Genomic DNA, 17,601 nt, shown 5'->3' on the forward strand with positions numbered 1-17,601 from the left:
GTAATCAGATTGCCATGCTCTAAATGCGTATACATCCTATCTCTAAGAATCCTCTCTAACAACTTCCCTACCACTAACGTCAAGCTCACCGGCCTATAATTACCCAGGTTATCCCTACTACCCTTTTTAAACCACATTCGCTATCCTCCAGTCCTCTGGGACCTCACCTGTGTCCAAAGAAGAGACAAAGATTTCCGTCAGAGGCCCAGCAATTTCATCTCTCGTCTCCCTGAGCAGCCTAGGATAAATGCCATCAGGCCCCGGCGATTTATCAGTTTTAATATTGCCTAAGAACCCTAACACTTCCTCCCTTGTGATGGAGATTTTCTCCAACGGGTCAACAATTCCCTCCAAGACGCTTCCAGACAACAAATCCCTCTCCTTTGTGAACACTGATGCAAAGTATTCATTCAGGATCTCCCCCATTCCCTCCGGCTCTAAACATAGTTCCCCTCCTTTGTCCCTAAGAGGACTGATTTTTTTTTTTCTCTAACCACCCTTTTGTTCCTAACATATGAATAAAATGCCTTTGGATTTTCCTTAATCGTCTCTGCCGAGACCATTTCATGCCCCCTTTTTGCCCTTCTAACTCCCCGTTTGAGTTCCCTCCTACTCTCTCTGTATTCCTCCAAAGCTCTCTCCGTTCCTAGTTCCCAGGACCTAACATAAGCCTCTCTTTTCTTCCTGATCAAGTCCTCAATATCCCTAGTTATCCACAGCTGTCTAATCCTACCTTTCCTATCCTTCCTCTTAACAAGCACATGTCTGTCCTGCAACCTTATCAGTTGTCTCTTAAAAGACTCCCACATGCCAGACGTGGACTTACCCTCAAACAACCTTTCCCAATCAGTGGCTAACAATTCCTGCCTAATCCGGCTGTAGTTAGCCTTCCCCCCCAATTTAGCACCCTCCCCTTCGGACAACACTCATCCTTTTCCATTAGTATCCTGAAGTAGACAGAATTGTGGTCACTATTTGCCACATGTTCCCTTACTGAAACCTCGATCACCTGACCAGGCTCATTTCCCAGAACTAGATCCAGTATAGCTCCACCTCTAGTTGGGCTAACTACATACTGCTCCAGTACACATTTTACAAATTCCTCCCCGTCCAGACCCCCAGCCCGAGGCACCTTCCAATCCACACCAGGGAAATTCAAGTCTCCCACTACAACAACCCTATTTTTTCTGCATCTATCCAGAATTTCCTTGCATATACTTCCACTTCTCGCGGGCTATTGGGTGGCCTATAGTATACCCCCAGCATAGTGATTGCTCCCTTCCTGTTTCTGAACTCCACCCACAATGACTCATTGCCCGACTCCTCTAAATTGTCCTCTCTCTGCACCGCTGTAATATGCTCCCTAACTAACAACATTATTCCCCCCCTTCTTTTAGACCCTCCTCTGTCACGCCTGAAACACTTATACCCTGGAATATTTAGCTGCCAGTCCTGCCCTTTTAACCAAGTCTCTGTCACTGCAACCACATCCAAATTCCATGTAAACATTAAAGCCTTAAGTACGTCCGTCTTACCCGTTATGCTCCTCGCGTTGAACTAGACGCACTCGAGACCTCCAGGCCTACTCGGGTCCTCCTTCTCCAGGATGATTCTCTTCTCATCTAATCTTACCCCGGCAACCAACTCGCTCCCAATCCCAGTATCTACTGAGCTATTGGTTTCATCCCCACCCCCCTTCCACATTAGTTTAAACCCTGCCGAAACACTCCAGCTAACCTCCCAGCTAAGATATTTGTATCCTTCCCATTTAAGTGTTCCCCATTCTTCCTATACAGGTGCCGTTCTCTCATGAAAAATTCCCAATGATCAACAAATGTAAAACCCTTCTTCTTGCACCAATCCTTCAGCCATGCATTCAGTTGAAGGATCTCACTGTTCCTAGCCCCACTGGCACTGGGCACTGGTAGCAGTATAGAGATTGCCACCCTGGAGGCCTTACTCTTTAGTCTAGCACCCATCTCCCTGAATTGCTTACGTATTTCCCCCCTGCACTTCCTTCCTACATCCTTCTCTCCTCCGTTTGATTCGTTCGCCCTTCAATATTCCTTCTACCCTCTCTGAGACATCCTGTACCCTGCACCAGGGAGGCAGACTACCATCCTGGAGTCTCACTTTTGTCCACAGAACCAGCCATCTATTCCTCTAACCATCCCATCCCCCAACACTATCTCTCTCCTGTTCCCCTTTTTTCCCACGAAGGCGATCTGGTCCTCCTGTCTTATTTCTGGAAGATCACCTCCCTCATTTGTCGCCCCTCTCTTGATATTTCGGGAGACTGCCACTGGGGTCCTCTTTGGGACATGACCCTTCTGATTTTTGCCCTTCCTAACTGTTACCCACCTGACCTCCCCCTAAGGCCCTGGTGTCACCACCTGACTGTAGCTTCTATCTATTATTGTTTCATTCTCCCTTAATAAAAATGGATCCTCAAGCCGCAGCTCTAGCTCCCTGACCTGGATCCTCAGGAGCTGAAGCTCCATACACTTGGCACAGATGTGGACCTCCGGGAGACAAGTTGTCTCCAGGAACTCCCACATCTCACACTGAGTGTAACAAAGGGGTCTCTCAATTGAACCTGCCATTTTCTTTATTGCTGTTGGAGATCAAATGTCTTTTGGAAATCCAAGTATATCTACGGGTTCCCCTTTATCCACATTGTGTATTACTTCCTTAAATAACTTTAATAAATTGATTCAACGTGAATTTCCTTTCACAAAGGATACAGTTGAAAAATGAGGGAGGGAATTTTCCTGTCCTGCCCATCATGGGAATCAAGGTGGTGGTGAGAACAAGCAAAGGTCCATTGACCTCGGACGGGATTTTCCAGTCTTGGGGCAAGTGTGGCCGGAAAATCCCACCCGAGGAGTCTCTTAATTTAAACTAAGATAAGGATAATTGTTTTCTTTCTGCGGGTCATTAGCCTGTGGACTTCTTACGTTCCAGACTAGTTACGTAGATTAAGGGAGTTAAGAGTAGAGAACAGACAGAAAAGTGGAGCTGAGGACAAAATCAGATAAGTCATATTGATAAATATAGAAACTAAAAGCAGAAGCAGGCCATTCAGCCCTCCAAACGTTTTGATTGGTATAACAGGCTGAAGGAGCCAAATAGCCTACACTTGCTCCTAATTCTTGTGTGTGTTAATGCTATGTTTCAGAGGGATCAGGGTGCTCTTGTACATGAATCACAAAATGTTAGCAATGCAGATAACAGCAAGTAATTAGGAAAGCAAATGGAATATTAGCCTCAACTCCCTTACTAATGAAAAATCTATCTAACTCTGTCCACAACATATTCAGTATAAAGATATGGGTAAATAGACAGCAGTAATCGTTTGTAGTCTGGCTATTGAAGGCACCATTGTTTTCCTATGTTACAGGGGAGCCTGGTAAGAACAGCTTTGGCAGGGACGGCCGTGATGGTCCAAGAGGCATACCTGGAAAGAGTGGGCAACCTGGAATCCCTGGTCCTCCTGGTCGTGCAGGACTTCCTGGTTACTGCGAGTTCTCCGCCTGTACACAAGCTCACCGGGCACCGCCACCAGAGGATGTGAAGGGGCCATGAGTTTGAAGTACCCAGCTGTTAGGATGTGAAACAAATTGCAGAAGAGAAGGAAAAGAACTGAAACCCACGTGATAGACGTTTAATCTGGGAAGTGAACTTTAATATTTTAATTTTTCAAACTGTTTTATCATGGCAAAGATATTGTCCTTGATGACCTAATGATGGTGCTTGGTAATAATTCTCCATTGGATGTGTGGTGAGATCAAAAGATGACGAAAAGGAATATGTGGTTTTGATAAGTTTCTGATGTCTCCCTCCCCTGGCGTGTTACATGAGACACGAGTCCCCTTTATCTTCAAATAAATACCATAAAACAGAAGATTGTGTTAATTATTACCTCAGAAATCATATTTTATGAAATTTAAAAAAAACTCGAGGAACCAACTAGTATGTTTGTTTCTGCTCGTTTTGCGGGGTGTATGTACTATATTGTATACTAAACCTGTTAACAGGAAACCACAAGGTTTCATTTTGTACAGAAGCTATTCTCCGTGACCATTCATGTTTTGAACATGCCCATGCAGTGTGTGCTGTAAATCTCTGTAAATGTCTGATTCCTGAGTAACTCGAGAGCAAATGTGTATGCTTCTTAGCAAATGGGATTCAATAAGTGAGACCTGGATAATTCACCTCAGCAACTTCTGTCTAGGGCGTGTGAAAAATATTGAGTATTTACTCATTTCCCCCATGCTTACGCAATTCTAGATTAAGCCCTATTACCAATCCTCAATTCTGAAAACCAGAAACATTCCTTTTTAAAGAAAAAAAAAATCACATTATTTATTTTAACGCTCTGAAGTGACATCATTGTATCAGAAGAATATAATAAATAAAATGTCTTAAATTTGTGCATGTCTTTTCATGAATGGTCAGTTTAACGTATTGAATGACAAGTAGTCCAAACAGATAACAAAGCCTTTGTTGCTGTTTTTTCCCAAATTATTTTCCAGAAAAGAGATTTGCAGTATACATGTTTATGTGTTCTTTGTAAAAAAAAAGGATTAAAAGTATCACACCATTTATTTGCAATAAGTGACTAATTTAACTAGTTATTTTTTGGGATGTTTAATTTATTTGAAGTTTTTTTTGTATTCTGTTTTGCAATCCACTGCCATCTGGAAGAAAAAAAATAGAACTGGTATATGAACAAAATATTCCTTATCAGCTGGTCATCTCTGTCTTCACACAATGGTGAATGTAACAGAAAGAATCAGTAGGTGGAGAGAAATTTGTTGAATATACTCAGGAGGAATTTCTCATTCACTGTGTGGATGGCCCATCTAGAGAGGGGCAAAACCTGATCTCCTCTTGGAAAAATAAGGAAGAGCAGGTGACAAAAGTGTTAGTGATGGATCAGTTTGGGACCAGTGATCATAATTCTATTAGTTTTAAGATAGGTATGGAGAATGATAGGTTTGGCCCAAAAGTTAAAATTCTAAACTGGGGCAAGGCCAATTGTGATGTTATCAGGTAGGAACGTTCAAAAGTTAATTGGGGAGCCTGTGGGAAGGCAAAGGGATATCTGGTAAATGTGAGGCTTTCAAAAGTGTGTTAAGTAGGGTTCAGGGTAAGTACATTCTTCAGAGTGAAGGACAAGGCTGGCAGAAGTAGGGAACCCTGGATGACTCGGGATATTGAGGCCCTGGTCAAGAAGAAGAAGGAGGTACATGACATGCACAGGCAGCTGAGATCAAGTGAATCCTTTGAAGAATATAGGAGTAGAGTTAAGAGAGAAATCAGGAGGGCAAAAAGGGGACACGAGATTGTTTTGGCAGATAAGGCAAAGGACAATCCAAAGAGCTTCTACAAATACATAAAGTGCAAAAGAGTAACAAGGGAGAGAGTAGGGTCAACAAGGTCATCTATGTACCGATCCACAAAAGATGGGTGAGAGCCTAAATGAATCTTTCTCATCATTATTTACTGTTGAGAAAAGCATGAATGTTAGACAACTTCTTGGGGCAATAAATAGTGATATCTTGAGAAGTGTACATATTACAGAAAAGGAGGTGCTATAAGTCTTAAAGCACATCAAGTAGATAAATGACCTGATGAAGTGTATAGCAGGACATTGTGGGAGGCTAGGGAGGAAATTGCAGGTCCCGTAGCAGAGATGTTTGAATCATCAATTGCCACGGGTGAGGTGCCTGAAGATTGGAGGGTGGCAAATATTGTGCCTTTGTTTAAAAAGGGCTGCAGAGAAAAGCCTGCGAACTACAGGCTGGCTAGCCTCATGTGTGATGGGTAATTTGTTGGAAGGTATTTTGAGAGACAGGATGTACAGACATTTAGAAACACAAGGACTGATTAGGGACAGTCAGCATGGCTTTGTGAGTGGAAAATCATCTCTCACAAATACGACTGAGTTTTTTTGAAGGGGTAACCAAGAAGATAGATGAGGGCTGTGCAGTTGATGTCTACCTGGACTCTAGCAAAGCCTTTGACAAGGTATTGCATGGTAGATTGTTGCATAAAGTTAAATTTCACAGGATCCAGGGGAGGTAGCTAAATGCATACAAAATTGGCTCGATGACAGAAGCCAGAGGGTGGTTGTAGAGGGTTGCTTTTCAAACTGGAGATCTGTGACCAGTGGTGTGCCTCAGGAATCAGTGCTGTGTCTACTGTTATTGGTCATTTATATTAATGATTTGGATGAGAACATATGAGGCATGGTTAGTAAGTTTGCAGATGACATCAAGATAGTGGACAGTGAAGGAGGTTATCAATTGGGCCAGTGGGCTGATGAATGGCAGATGGAGTTTAATTTAGATAAATGCAACGTGATGCATTTTGGTAGATTGAACCAGGGCAGGACTTAGTTAATGGTAGGGCACTGGGGAGAGTTAATGAGCAAATAAATCTAGGCGTATAGGTTCATAGCTGCTTGAAAGTTGAGTCACAGGTGGACAGAGTGGTGAAGAAGGCATTTGGCATGTTTGTTTTCATTGGTCAGAACATTGAATACAGGAGTTGGGACATCTTGTTGAAATTTTTTGGAATATTGTGTACAGTTCTGGTCAACCTATTATAGAAAAGATATTATTAAACTAGAAAAAATGCAGAAAAGATTTACTAGGAACTACTGGGACTTGATGGTTTGAGTTATAAGGAGAGGCTGGATACACTGGGACTTTTTTCTCCGGCGCATAGGAGGCTTTTGGGTGATCTTATAGAAGTCTATAAAAGAATGAGGAGCATAGATAAGGTCGATAGTTAGTATCTTTTCCAAAAGGCAGGGGAGTCTAAAACTAGAGGGCATACGTTTAAGGTGAGAGGGGAGAGATACAAAAGTGTCCAAAGGGGTAATTTTTTCATACAGAGGGTAGTGAATATCGGAACAAGCTGCCAGAGGTGGTAGTAGTAGAGGCAGGTACAATTTTGTCTTTTAAAAAGCATTTAGACAGTTACATGGTTAAGATGGGTATAGAGGGATATGGGCCAAATGCAGGCAATTAGTACTAGCTTAGGGCTTTAAAAAATGGGGCGGCATGGACAAGTTGGGCTGAAGGGCCTGCCTCTATGACTCCATGATCACTTTAGTTGTGTCACTATGGTGTGGGTCTACTGGTGATAATTAGTGAAAGTCTGGCCAATGGACAGTCAAATGAAAACACACATTCACAGAAACATTATGACATATCAGCATTTGGGAAGAGGACATAAAAGAAAGGAATATCCCACTTTAAATATTAATTCTTTACATCAGAAATCACCTTATTCTCTTGTACAGATTGGTGCATCTGCATGTTACATAGGAACATACATACAAATTAGGAGCAGGAGTATACCACTTGGCCCCTTGAGTCTGCTGCCCCATTCAGTAAGATCACCTGAGGTGACCTCAGACAATTATAAGCCTCACAAAGCCAGTGTTTCTGAATCAACAGCTGCTAGGAGATTCTTAGAGGGTTGAGTCAGCTCTCGGGTGAAGCAATTAGACTTCTCCAAATAGATCTGACTTTTACAATTCAAAGCAGATCAATTATAAGTTTTCTTATCACTCATTTGAACCTTGCATTAGCTTAAAATCAATAACCTTTAGTATATACATAACCAATAATAATTTCTGTTATGCACTCAGTCAATTGCATTTTACCATGCAACATAATGATGTCTTATTTGTCTATTAAATCCAGATGCTAACTTCCATCTTGGCTAAAACTACTTCCCCATTGTCAGGTTACCTTAGACACTCATTACAGGGTCAAGTTGAATGTTCCCATTGCCAAACTGGATTGACATGTGATCCCGCGTCTGGTATGTTTCCATCCTAAGTCTAGACAATGAATACACTTATTCATAAAGTTGCTGTGTGTGTTCTTGCGTAAGAAACTTTCTGAAATGAATTTTGTTAACTACAGGGTTCCCTGGACTTTGGTTCTGAACTATTTGCCTGTATCATCATACCTTGAAGTAACTTGCCTTCGGCTGAAGTGAACAATAATTCAAATAATACTTCAAATACATTTCAATGTCAGCATATATGTTTTAAATCATAATTACTTGTTTAATTCTCATGTGTAACCTATTCTCTTGTTAGCTTACAATCTTGTTTTAAGAATCATTTAAATCTTTGCTGGTAATCTTGTCATTGTCTAAATGTCTACCGTCTAAATACTGTATTGATTTGTTAGAAATTTCTTATATCACCTACCTTAGCCCATTCTCTTTAGCTAATTATTATATGTTGTCTTAACTCTAAGATAATGGCTTCTCTTAAACTATATCTCTTGAATTAACCTAATTGTTGACCAATAATTGTTTAATGTATTTTATCATGTTCTGATTCTTGTCACCTAGACCTCCTTTATCATGAGGTTATCGATTAATCCTATCTCATTGCACATCACCAAGCCTAGAATAACCTGCAACCTGTTCAGCATTAATGTTTAAAGTTTATTTATTAGTGTTACAAATTGTCTCACATTAGTCACATGAAGTGACTATGAAAATCCCCTTGTTGCCACATTGCAGCACCTGTTCGGGCACACTGAGGGAGAATTTAGCATTGCCAGTGAACTAACTAGTGTGCCTTTTGGACACTAGGAGGAACCAGAGCACCCAGAGGAAACCCACGCAGACATAGGGAGAACGTGCAGATTCCACACAGACAGTGACCCAAGCTGGGAATTGAACCCGGGTCCCTGGTGCTGTGAGGCAGCAGTGCTAACCACTATCACTGTTTACTGTTCTAAGAAATAATAAGAATACTCTCAGCAACTTGTATCACAGTCAATCAAACAAAGTCCCCTTCACAGTTTTGGAAACAACACCCACAGAACTGAATCCATTAGTAGATTTTGGAGCTTAGCCAAGCATTCATAATGGGATTTCATTGTTTAACTGTGTCAATAAATGCTCTAGAGCTGAATGTATGAAAAACTTGCAGCAGGCTAAACAGAGAGGTTGCCCTATCAAATATATCAGCCATCTGGTGAGCCATTGTAACCATCTCTACCTCGTTCAAGACAATATTAACAACCTTCAGAGTGATTACGCAAATGACAGATTAACTTGAATGTTGATATACATAAAGTCATTCATTTTTACAGAAAGAATAAAGACCAATTATACCTTTGAGAATAAGAGTTGCTTAATTAAAAACAAAGAGGACTTATACTACACGTGCAACAAAAAGTAAAGGTACAATACAGATAATACACCTATAAAGGCTGCAAACAAATCTCTGGCATCAATTTTCAAGGTATTTGATTCAGAAGTCCAGGAGTTATCTTAATCTTGTGTTAAGTATTGTTCAGGCCATACTTTAAAGTTTTAAAGTTTATTTTATTAGTGTCACAAGTAGGCTTACATTAACACTGCAATGAAATTACTGTGAAAATCCCCTAGTTGCCACACTCCGGCGCTTGTTTGAGTACACTGAGGGAGAATTTAGCACGGCCAATGCACCTACCCAGCATATCTTTCGGACTGAGAGAGGAAACCGGAGCACCCGGAGGAAACCCACGCAGACAGGAGAGCATGCAGACGCTGCACACACAATAACCCAAGCTGGGAATCGAATCCAGGTCCCTGGCGCTGCGAGGCAGCAGTGCTAACCACTGTGCCACCGTGCTGCCCCACGATCCCAGGATTGGGATGGGTCATGGTTGAGGGGGAGCAATGGGTAAGATCGATTGAGGTAATGGGTGAGGGTGGGGTTAATTCTCAGGGATTCATAAGGGAACAGTTTTGATTGTGGTCATTGTGATATGATGTATATGAACTTTTAAATATGCTTGTTTTAAACTACTGTTAGTCACTACTATTGAGACAAGACCTAATTAGTCCATGATATGAATTCAGTCTATATTAGCACATTAGGAATCAGACATGTTTAATTAATTAGTATTACTGGCACACAGTAAAATATTTTAATAAAGAACTCACATTATTGTTTCACCAATCCTTGCCCAGTGATTTTACACTGAATAGGAGAATTTAATACGGTGACAACATGACTTCTGAAGATTTGACTGAGCAATATAGAAGCCTCAGGCTTTGCATGTTCGGCAGAAGATCAGGTATGGAAGTCGAATAATTAATAAAGAAGTCACATTGTGTAAGCAATTCTGCAGCTCTGTGCAGATCTGACATACTGTGCCATGATTCTGACACATTGGGTGAAATTTTCCCATCCTGCCCACTACGGGAATTGTAGTAGGCAGGACATGGATCACGTAAAGGTCCTTTGACCTTGGGCAGGATTTTCCGGTCTTCGGGCGGGGCGAGTAAGGTCTGAAATTCCCACTCATTGTTACTCTGCAGCCAGTAGGCTCCAGGTCTGAGGAAATGGTTTAAATTTGGGAGAGTATAATAGTACAAGTTTTACCTGATGCAGGATCACAACAGATTCCAGGTATTTAAACAGATTTCCACAGACAGGAGAGAATCCAATTCTGCTGTCCCTACAGGAGGCCGGGACAAGTTAAACACCGCAGAATGGTCTGGTTAGCAACAGCTCCGAATGACCAGGAAAAGTCATAGAGTAAGAGAATCTAGAGTGCAGAAGGAGGCCATTTGGCCCATCGAGTCTGCACAGATAACAATCCCAAAGTCCTATCCCTGTATCTCCACATATTTTCTCCGGGTGCTCCAGTTTCCTCTCAGAGTTCAAAGATGTGCACGTTAGGTGGATGATTAGCTGGGTGATAAAACTCTGGCCAGAGTCATAGAGCAATACTGCATGGTAACATGTCCTTCGGCCCAACCGGTCCATGCAATCAATGGTGCCCTCCCAGCTAGTCCCAATTGGGACAAGCATATCTTATTTCTGAGGCCTATTTTACCCTTTAGAAATACTCAGTACAACAATGATCATTTAACCCCTTATATGCTGTTTCCAGCAGTTGGAAACGCAAATCAAAATGCAGTACAAAATATGTTTTGCCGCAATCCTTTTCTTCACCCTAGGCTCTATGCTGTTTAAGTTTATAAGGTATAAACTTAATTCCATTATTAAGGAATGAACACAAATGAAACTTAAGACGTATTTTATTGGAACATAATATAGAACTCAACATGGTTCAAAAATGCAAATTGATTGCAAATCAGAAGGTAGAAATAAGATTAGTGAAAACTTCCATCAAGTTGCACTTAAAAAAGTAAAAACTGGATTAAACAATGTAAATAAATTTGAGTCAATAACTGGTTTACATCAGAAGCTAAAAAATGTACAGTCTGAAAGTCCAACAGATAAAAAGTACCATCTGCCCCAACATCAGTTTACAATATTCAAACTAAAATATAACATTCCTCGATGGCACTGAGCTACAGAAACCTGAAGTTCCCCAATTTGATCACTGCTCAGTTATTGAGTTGGCAGGTCACATTCAGCAGCTATTGAAATTCATACAACTGGCTTCATTTCCCTAGGGGCTAAAAGGGAGCGATTCCCACTTGATTCTGTCTGGATTTCCCCACTCCTGGTGTCTACCAAGTGACCTTCGGTCAACCGACCCCAGGTGGGCACGAACATGGGGTGGGCTCAACTATCCCTCCTTCTTGAACAGCTACCTTCGCTCAAGTGCAGCCGCCTGGGTAAGTTACTGGACAGCCGGTACCAACTGTGGTTCTGGAGCCCAGCTCCTCTGGGAGATGAGTGGAGAAAAGAGGAAAGAGAAGGAAAAAAAAAACCTCTCCTAAAGATTGTGAACTATCACCAAATGATACAACAATATGGGAATTGTTCGGATCATTTCATGTAAGACTGAAGAATAACATTCAGAATAATTAGAAAATTACATCAGTTAATTAATGCCACAAATAAATAATATATTCTATAAATACATATTAACACTAGCCCTCAAATGAGGTAGGACATTGTGTTCTGAGCTGTAGATCCAGCTGGTATCACCCAGTTTTCTCTTAGAAATAAGCTGAATATCCGGTTAATAAGACAATAATTGCAAACAAGTTAAACAATATCTTGTTTACAAAGGATTTCAAATAGGATCAACCATTCCAATGGTCCTATTTGCCACCAAAAGACTTGAATCTTAAACACTATTTCCTCATTGCAATCATGCACTGAAACAACATAAGGAAGGTAATGTAAATCCACAAATTTGACATGATTGACACTGGGTAAGTATCCCATCTTTACAAAGTGTCTGGCTTTTATAACCAATAGCTAAGATGAAGACTGTAGCAAAAAAATGGTATAATTAAACAACATTAATGGCAAATATTCTACAGTATTTATACATGCTTTTATACGAGCATTTACCAGCCTTAATCCTGAAATTAGTCTTTTGCAGCAATTAGTCAAAGACGATTCAAAGTGACAGCATTTCTGTTCATCTCTCATAATTCTGTGGAGAGGCATTCCTGACCACCAAACCCTTTTTGCAGCAAATCTTGCCGAAGGTTTAAAACAATATTGGAGCTGCATTATGCTCAATTCAGATAGAATCAATTCTGGATTAGGGGATGGAGAGAGGTCATGAATTATTAAAACAAGCCTGTAACTATTAAATTACATTATCGGCGATTCCAAGTTGTTTAATCTTAACAAAACCAAGGAAAGTATTTTTTTACAAAGGAAGAAAATGGTGAGTGTTGGAACTAAAAATTGCAAAACGTTCACATTTAAATTACACTCCTTTTCCTTTCACTCTGGAGTCGTGATGAGGACACTATTTTTTGTCTCTCACAGAATCATACAGGACAGAATGAGGCAATTTGGTAAATCGTGTCCGTGCTGGCTTTTTGAAACAGCTATCCAATTATGGCAATTAGGATGATCGTTCAGTATTGTGATGCCTCTTTCCAAAAGTAGTTAACATGTCTGTTGCTCTCTGAAGGGGCCTTCTCACCCATGGCACATTCGAACCCAAACACAAAATCATCTTCCAGATGCCACCTGGCAGGTGCATTGGGTGGCATGGTGGCACAGTGGTTAGCATCGCTGTCTTACAGCGCCAGGGTTCGATGCCAGCCTTGGATGACTATGAAATTTGTTACGTTCTCCCCGAATGTGTGTGGGTTTCTTCCCACAGTCTAAAGATATGCGGGTTAGGTTGATTGGCCATGCTAAATGGCCCTTAGTGTCAGGAGGACCAGCAGAGCAAAATAAATGGGGTTACGGGGATAGAATCTGGGTGGGATGGTGGTTAGTGCAGATTTGATGGGCCAAATGGCCTCCTTCTGCACTGTAGGGATTCCAAAAGCATTGTTTATATTCCTCAAAAAAAAATTACAGATAGGGTAAGGATGGAATGCTCTTCACATGAGATACTTCTGCCAACAATATATATTAAACACCCTTCCACATCTTTAATCAAAAATACTGGCACCAGTGCACAGCAGCAGATGAAATTCACTTCTCAATGAACATACAGGAAATGGCAACATGTACATCTCATTTAAATGAACCTATAATATAAAAACAAACCAATATTTAAAGGGAAGAAAGTTATCTGACACGGGCCAGGAGTCTGACACAAGAAATCACAAGACAATCTACGATTTGCAGCAACTGAATCCAGCACTTAGGAGGTCACATTTGTCACACGAGTAGGAAAATAAAATCATGGCAAAAATTTACAATTTATAAAAATAAGATCTGCTGGTGTTTCAATCACATTCGAATTAAGTCAACACGTGTACTTGAAAGTTGGCAGAAGAGACGTTAAGCTCATTAAATTTTGCTATGGTCAACTGGAAAAAAAACCTCAAAATATACACATAGCACGATCCAGAATAGTCTTTGTTCCACAAAATTCAAATTAAAGTTTTCCACCAAACACCAGCCCAGTTAGTACTTGTGCATTACAAAGTATGGTGAGTAATATTAAGTTTGCAAATTTTTCCAAAAAATATGGACTTTGGGGCATTTCTTTTTGATGTTCAAATGATGCTCTTTGCCACTTAAGGCAGATAATTTGAAAAAAGGGAGGGAAAAAGATGCATAAATACATCGCCGCACAATTTAATTCTCAAACTATTTTCGGGCTCTTATTAACAGGCAGACTTTTAAACCAAACATTATGAGATGGAGCTACTCAATAGCCATGCAATATACCCAGCCAGCAGTAAATCACATAGGTAACAGTGTAATCTGTATTGGCATGAAAAAAAACAACTAATTTGTTGATTGGTTTACAGATATAAATGTTTTTTAAAAAATTACCCTTGAAAAAACATGAATTAGAAAATTCAGAAGATTTTTAGCTCTTAATATCATTTTACAATGAATTAAACTGGAGAGACAGTTACTGCAAAGAACGGTTCCTGATAATAACAATTATATCTCTGATATTATAATAATTCGACTTAATTAGAATTAAATTAGAATTGCAGAACTGGAGCCAATAGGTCACAGTAGGGAGAGATGATGGCGTAGTGGAAATGTCACCTGCATTTGTGATTTCCTTAAGCCCAGGCAAATGTTCCGGGGACATAGGTTCAAATCCCACCATAGCAGCTGAGAAAATCTGAATTCAATTGAAAGAACCTCATTAATGGTGACCATGAAACCATCATTGATAGTCATTAAAAAGAAAACACATTCAATTTGTTAACGTCCTTTAGGGAAGGAAATCCTGGCCTGGCCTATAGGTGGCCCAGTGAGAAGTCTCACAACACCAGGTTAAAGTCCAACATGTTTATGGAGGAACTTCTTCACTCAAAGGGTGGTGAATCTCTGGAATTCTCTGCCCAATGAAGTGGTGGAGGCTACCTCGCTGAATATATTTAAGTCACAGGCAGATAGGTTTCTGATAGACAGGGGAATTAAGGGTTATGGGGAGAAAGCGGGAAAGTGGAACTGATCCACTTCAGATCAGCCATGATCTTATTGAATGGTGGGGCAGGCTCGAAGGGCTAGATGGCCTACTCCTGCTCCTACTTCTTATGTTCTTATTTGGTAGCACTAGCCATGTCTTGTGTTACCAAATAAACCTGTTTGACTTTAACCTGGCGTTGTGAGACTTCTTACTGTGCTTACCCCAGTCCAACGCCGGCATGGCTATATGTGGCCCAGACCCACAGCAGCATGGCTTGACTCTTAACTGCTCTCAAGAGCAATTAAGGATGGATAGTCAACGCTGAATTTGCCAGTGGCACCCACAACCCATGAATGAACAAAAAGAGGTAAGAACAATAACGATAAGTAGCTTTTAAAAAAAAGCGTTGAAGGCAGATTCTATTCAAAATGCAAGAAATAAATACCCAAAGGGGGACATTTTTCAGGGTTATGAGGAAAGGACAGAGGACCGGGACTAATTGGATAGCTCTCCTAAAGAGCCAGCAGAGGCATGATGGGCCAAAATGCCTCCTTCTGTCATTTGATGATTCTATAAGAGTAGCTGTAATATCTGGAATGAGATCGATATTGTTTGCGAACAGCTATCGCCCAGTTGAAATGATATATTTCTTCTTGAAGCATAGTAAAAGGAGCTAAAGTATTTTCCAACCTTATTTACCCAACAGATCCCCACATTGCCTGGGAAATACGTAGTTAATAGATTCAAGGACAGGTAACAGAATTACCAACCAAGTCCATTAACTAGGTTCAAAAATGCATCATAAATCTACTGTCGCTACCGTGTCACATGCTCAACACAACAGGTTTTCAATCAAATTGTAAATGTAACATCAGCAGTCAGAAAGGGACTGAATGTCCCTCGATTGGCACTTGATCTACAGGGAATCACCCACACAGTTTCACAAACTGCAAAATAAAAAGGGTCCAGGTCCCTGTGCTGGTCAAGCCTCGAGTAATCTGTAAAATTTGTTAAACGAGGCAGTTCACAAACTGCTACGCTTGAAAAGGTTTCTGGTTAAAAGGCAGATGCTTATCCTTTTGCAGGAGGTTCTGGAAAGCTTGCGGGAAAGAGACAGTCTGTGCGATCACATTTCCCATCTTGTCCGGGAGGACCAGTGATGCCCTGTGGGCCAGGCAGACCTGGAGGACCTCTCGTTCCCACTCCGGGCAACCCTGAAAGACACAAGGGAGGTGGTCAGATGAACGGTTCACAGACACCATTGGTTTGTATGTTGACCCCACACTAAGAGACAAAGACATTGCCATTGAAGGAGTAGTTTGAAAATCTTTGATGGTTAATGTTTGACTTTCTGTTCGGCTGCAACCTTAAGGGGTTGGGGGGGGGGAGAGGGGGTGGTGGGAGAGGGGGTGGTGGGAGAGGGGGTGGTGGGAGAGGGGGTGGGGGGAGAGGGGGTGGGGGGAGAGGGGGTGGGGGGAGAGGGGGTGGGGGGAGAGGGGGTGGGGGGAGAGGGGGTGGGGGGAGAGGGGGTGGTGGGAGAGGGGGTGGTGGGAGAGGGAGGGGAGAGGGAGTGGTAGGGTTGGGGGGGAAGAGGGAGTGGTGAGGTTGGGGGGGGGAGAGGGAGTGGTGGGGTTCGGGGGGAGAGGGAGTGGTGGGGTTGGGGGGGGAGAGGGAGTGGTGGGGTTTGGGGGGAGAGGGAGTGGTGGGGTTGGGGGGGGAGAGGGAGTGGTGGGGTTGGGGGGGAGAGGGAGTGGTGGGGTTGGGGGGGAGAGGGAGTGGTGGGGTTGGGGGGGGAGAGGGAGTGGTGGGGTTGGGGGGAGAGGGAGTGGTGGGGTTGTGGGGGAGAGGGAGTGGTGGGGTTGGGGGGGAGAGGGAGTGGTGGGGTTGGGGGGGAGAGGGGGTTGGGGGGGAGAGGGAGTGGTGGGGTTGGGGGGGAGAGGGGGTTGGGGGGGAGAGGGAGTGGTGGGGTTGGGGGGGAGAGGGAGTGGTGGGGTTGGGGGGGAGAGGGAGTGGTGGGGTTGTGGGGGAGAGGGGGTGGTGGGGTTGGGGGGGGAGAGGGAGTGGTGGGGTTGGGGGGGAGAGGGAGTGGTGGGGTTGGGGGGGAGAGGGAGTGGTGGGGTTGGGGGGGAGAGGGGGTGGTGGGGTTGGGGGGGGAGAGGGAGTGGTGGGGTTGGGGGGGAGAGGGAGTGGTGGGGTTGGGGGGGGAGAGGGAGTGGTGGGGTTGGGGGGGAGAGGGAGTGGTGGGGTTGGGGGGAGAGGGAGTGGTGGGGTTGGGGGGGAGAGGGAGTGGTGGGGTTGGGGGGGAGAGGGGGTGGTGGGGTTGGGGGGGAGAGGGAGTGGTGGGGAGAGGGGGTTGGGGGGGAGAGGGAGTGGTGGGGTTGGGGAGAGGGGGTGGGGGGGAGAGGGAGTGGTGGGGTTGGGGGGGAGAGGGAGTGGTGGGGTTGGGGGGAGAGGGAGTGGTGGGGGGGGGGGAGAGGGAGTGGTGGGGGTGGGGGGGGGAGAGGGAGTGGTGGGGTTGGGGGGGAGAGGGGGGTGGGGGGGGAGAGGGGGTGGTGGGGTTGGGGGGGAGAGGGAGTGGTGGGGTTGGGGGGGAGAGGGGGTGGTGGGGTTGGGGGGGAGAGGGAGTGGTGGGGAGAGGGGGTTGGGGGGGAGAGGGAGTGGTGGGGTTGGGGAGAGGGGGTTGGGGGGAGAGGGAGTGGTGGGGTTGGGGGGGAGAGGGAGTGGTGGGGTTGGGGGGGAGAGGGAGTGGTGGGGGTGGGGGGGGAGAGGGAGTGGTGGGGTGGGGGGG

The 17,601-nt window shown here is 43.5% G+C and overlaps 1 protein-coding gene across 1 annotated transcript in view; it reads left to right on the forward strand.

Moving 5' to 3' along the window:
* The window catches only part of col9a1b (collagen, type IX, alpha 1b), a 123,637-nt gene extending 119,102 nt beyond the window's left edge, over positions 1–4,535 (forward strand). The window contains exon 32 of the mRNA XM_080193166.1: positions 3,401–4,535. Within this exon, the coding sequence (XP_080049292.1) occupies positions 3,401–3,585 (185 nt within the window). The 3' untranslated portion in view covers positions 3,586–4,535. The remainder of the gene's footprint in view (positions 1–3,400) is intronic.
* Positions 4,536–17,601: the final 13,066 nt, after the last annotated feature.

This window comes from Carcharhinus amblyrhynchos, chromosome 7 (genome assembly GCF_965287045.1).
Source record: "Carcharhinus amblyrhynchos chromosome 7, sCarAmb.v2.hapA, whole genome shotgun sequence".
In the NCBI taxonomy this organism is placed as follows: Eukaryota; Metazoa; Chordata; class Chondrichthyes; order Carcharhiniformes; family Carcharhinidae; genus Carcharhinus; species Carcharhinus amblyrhynchos.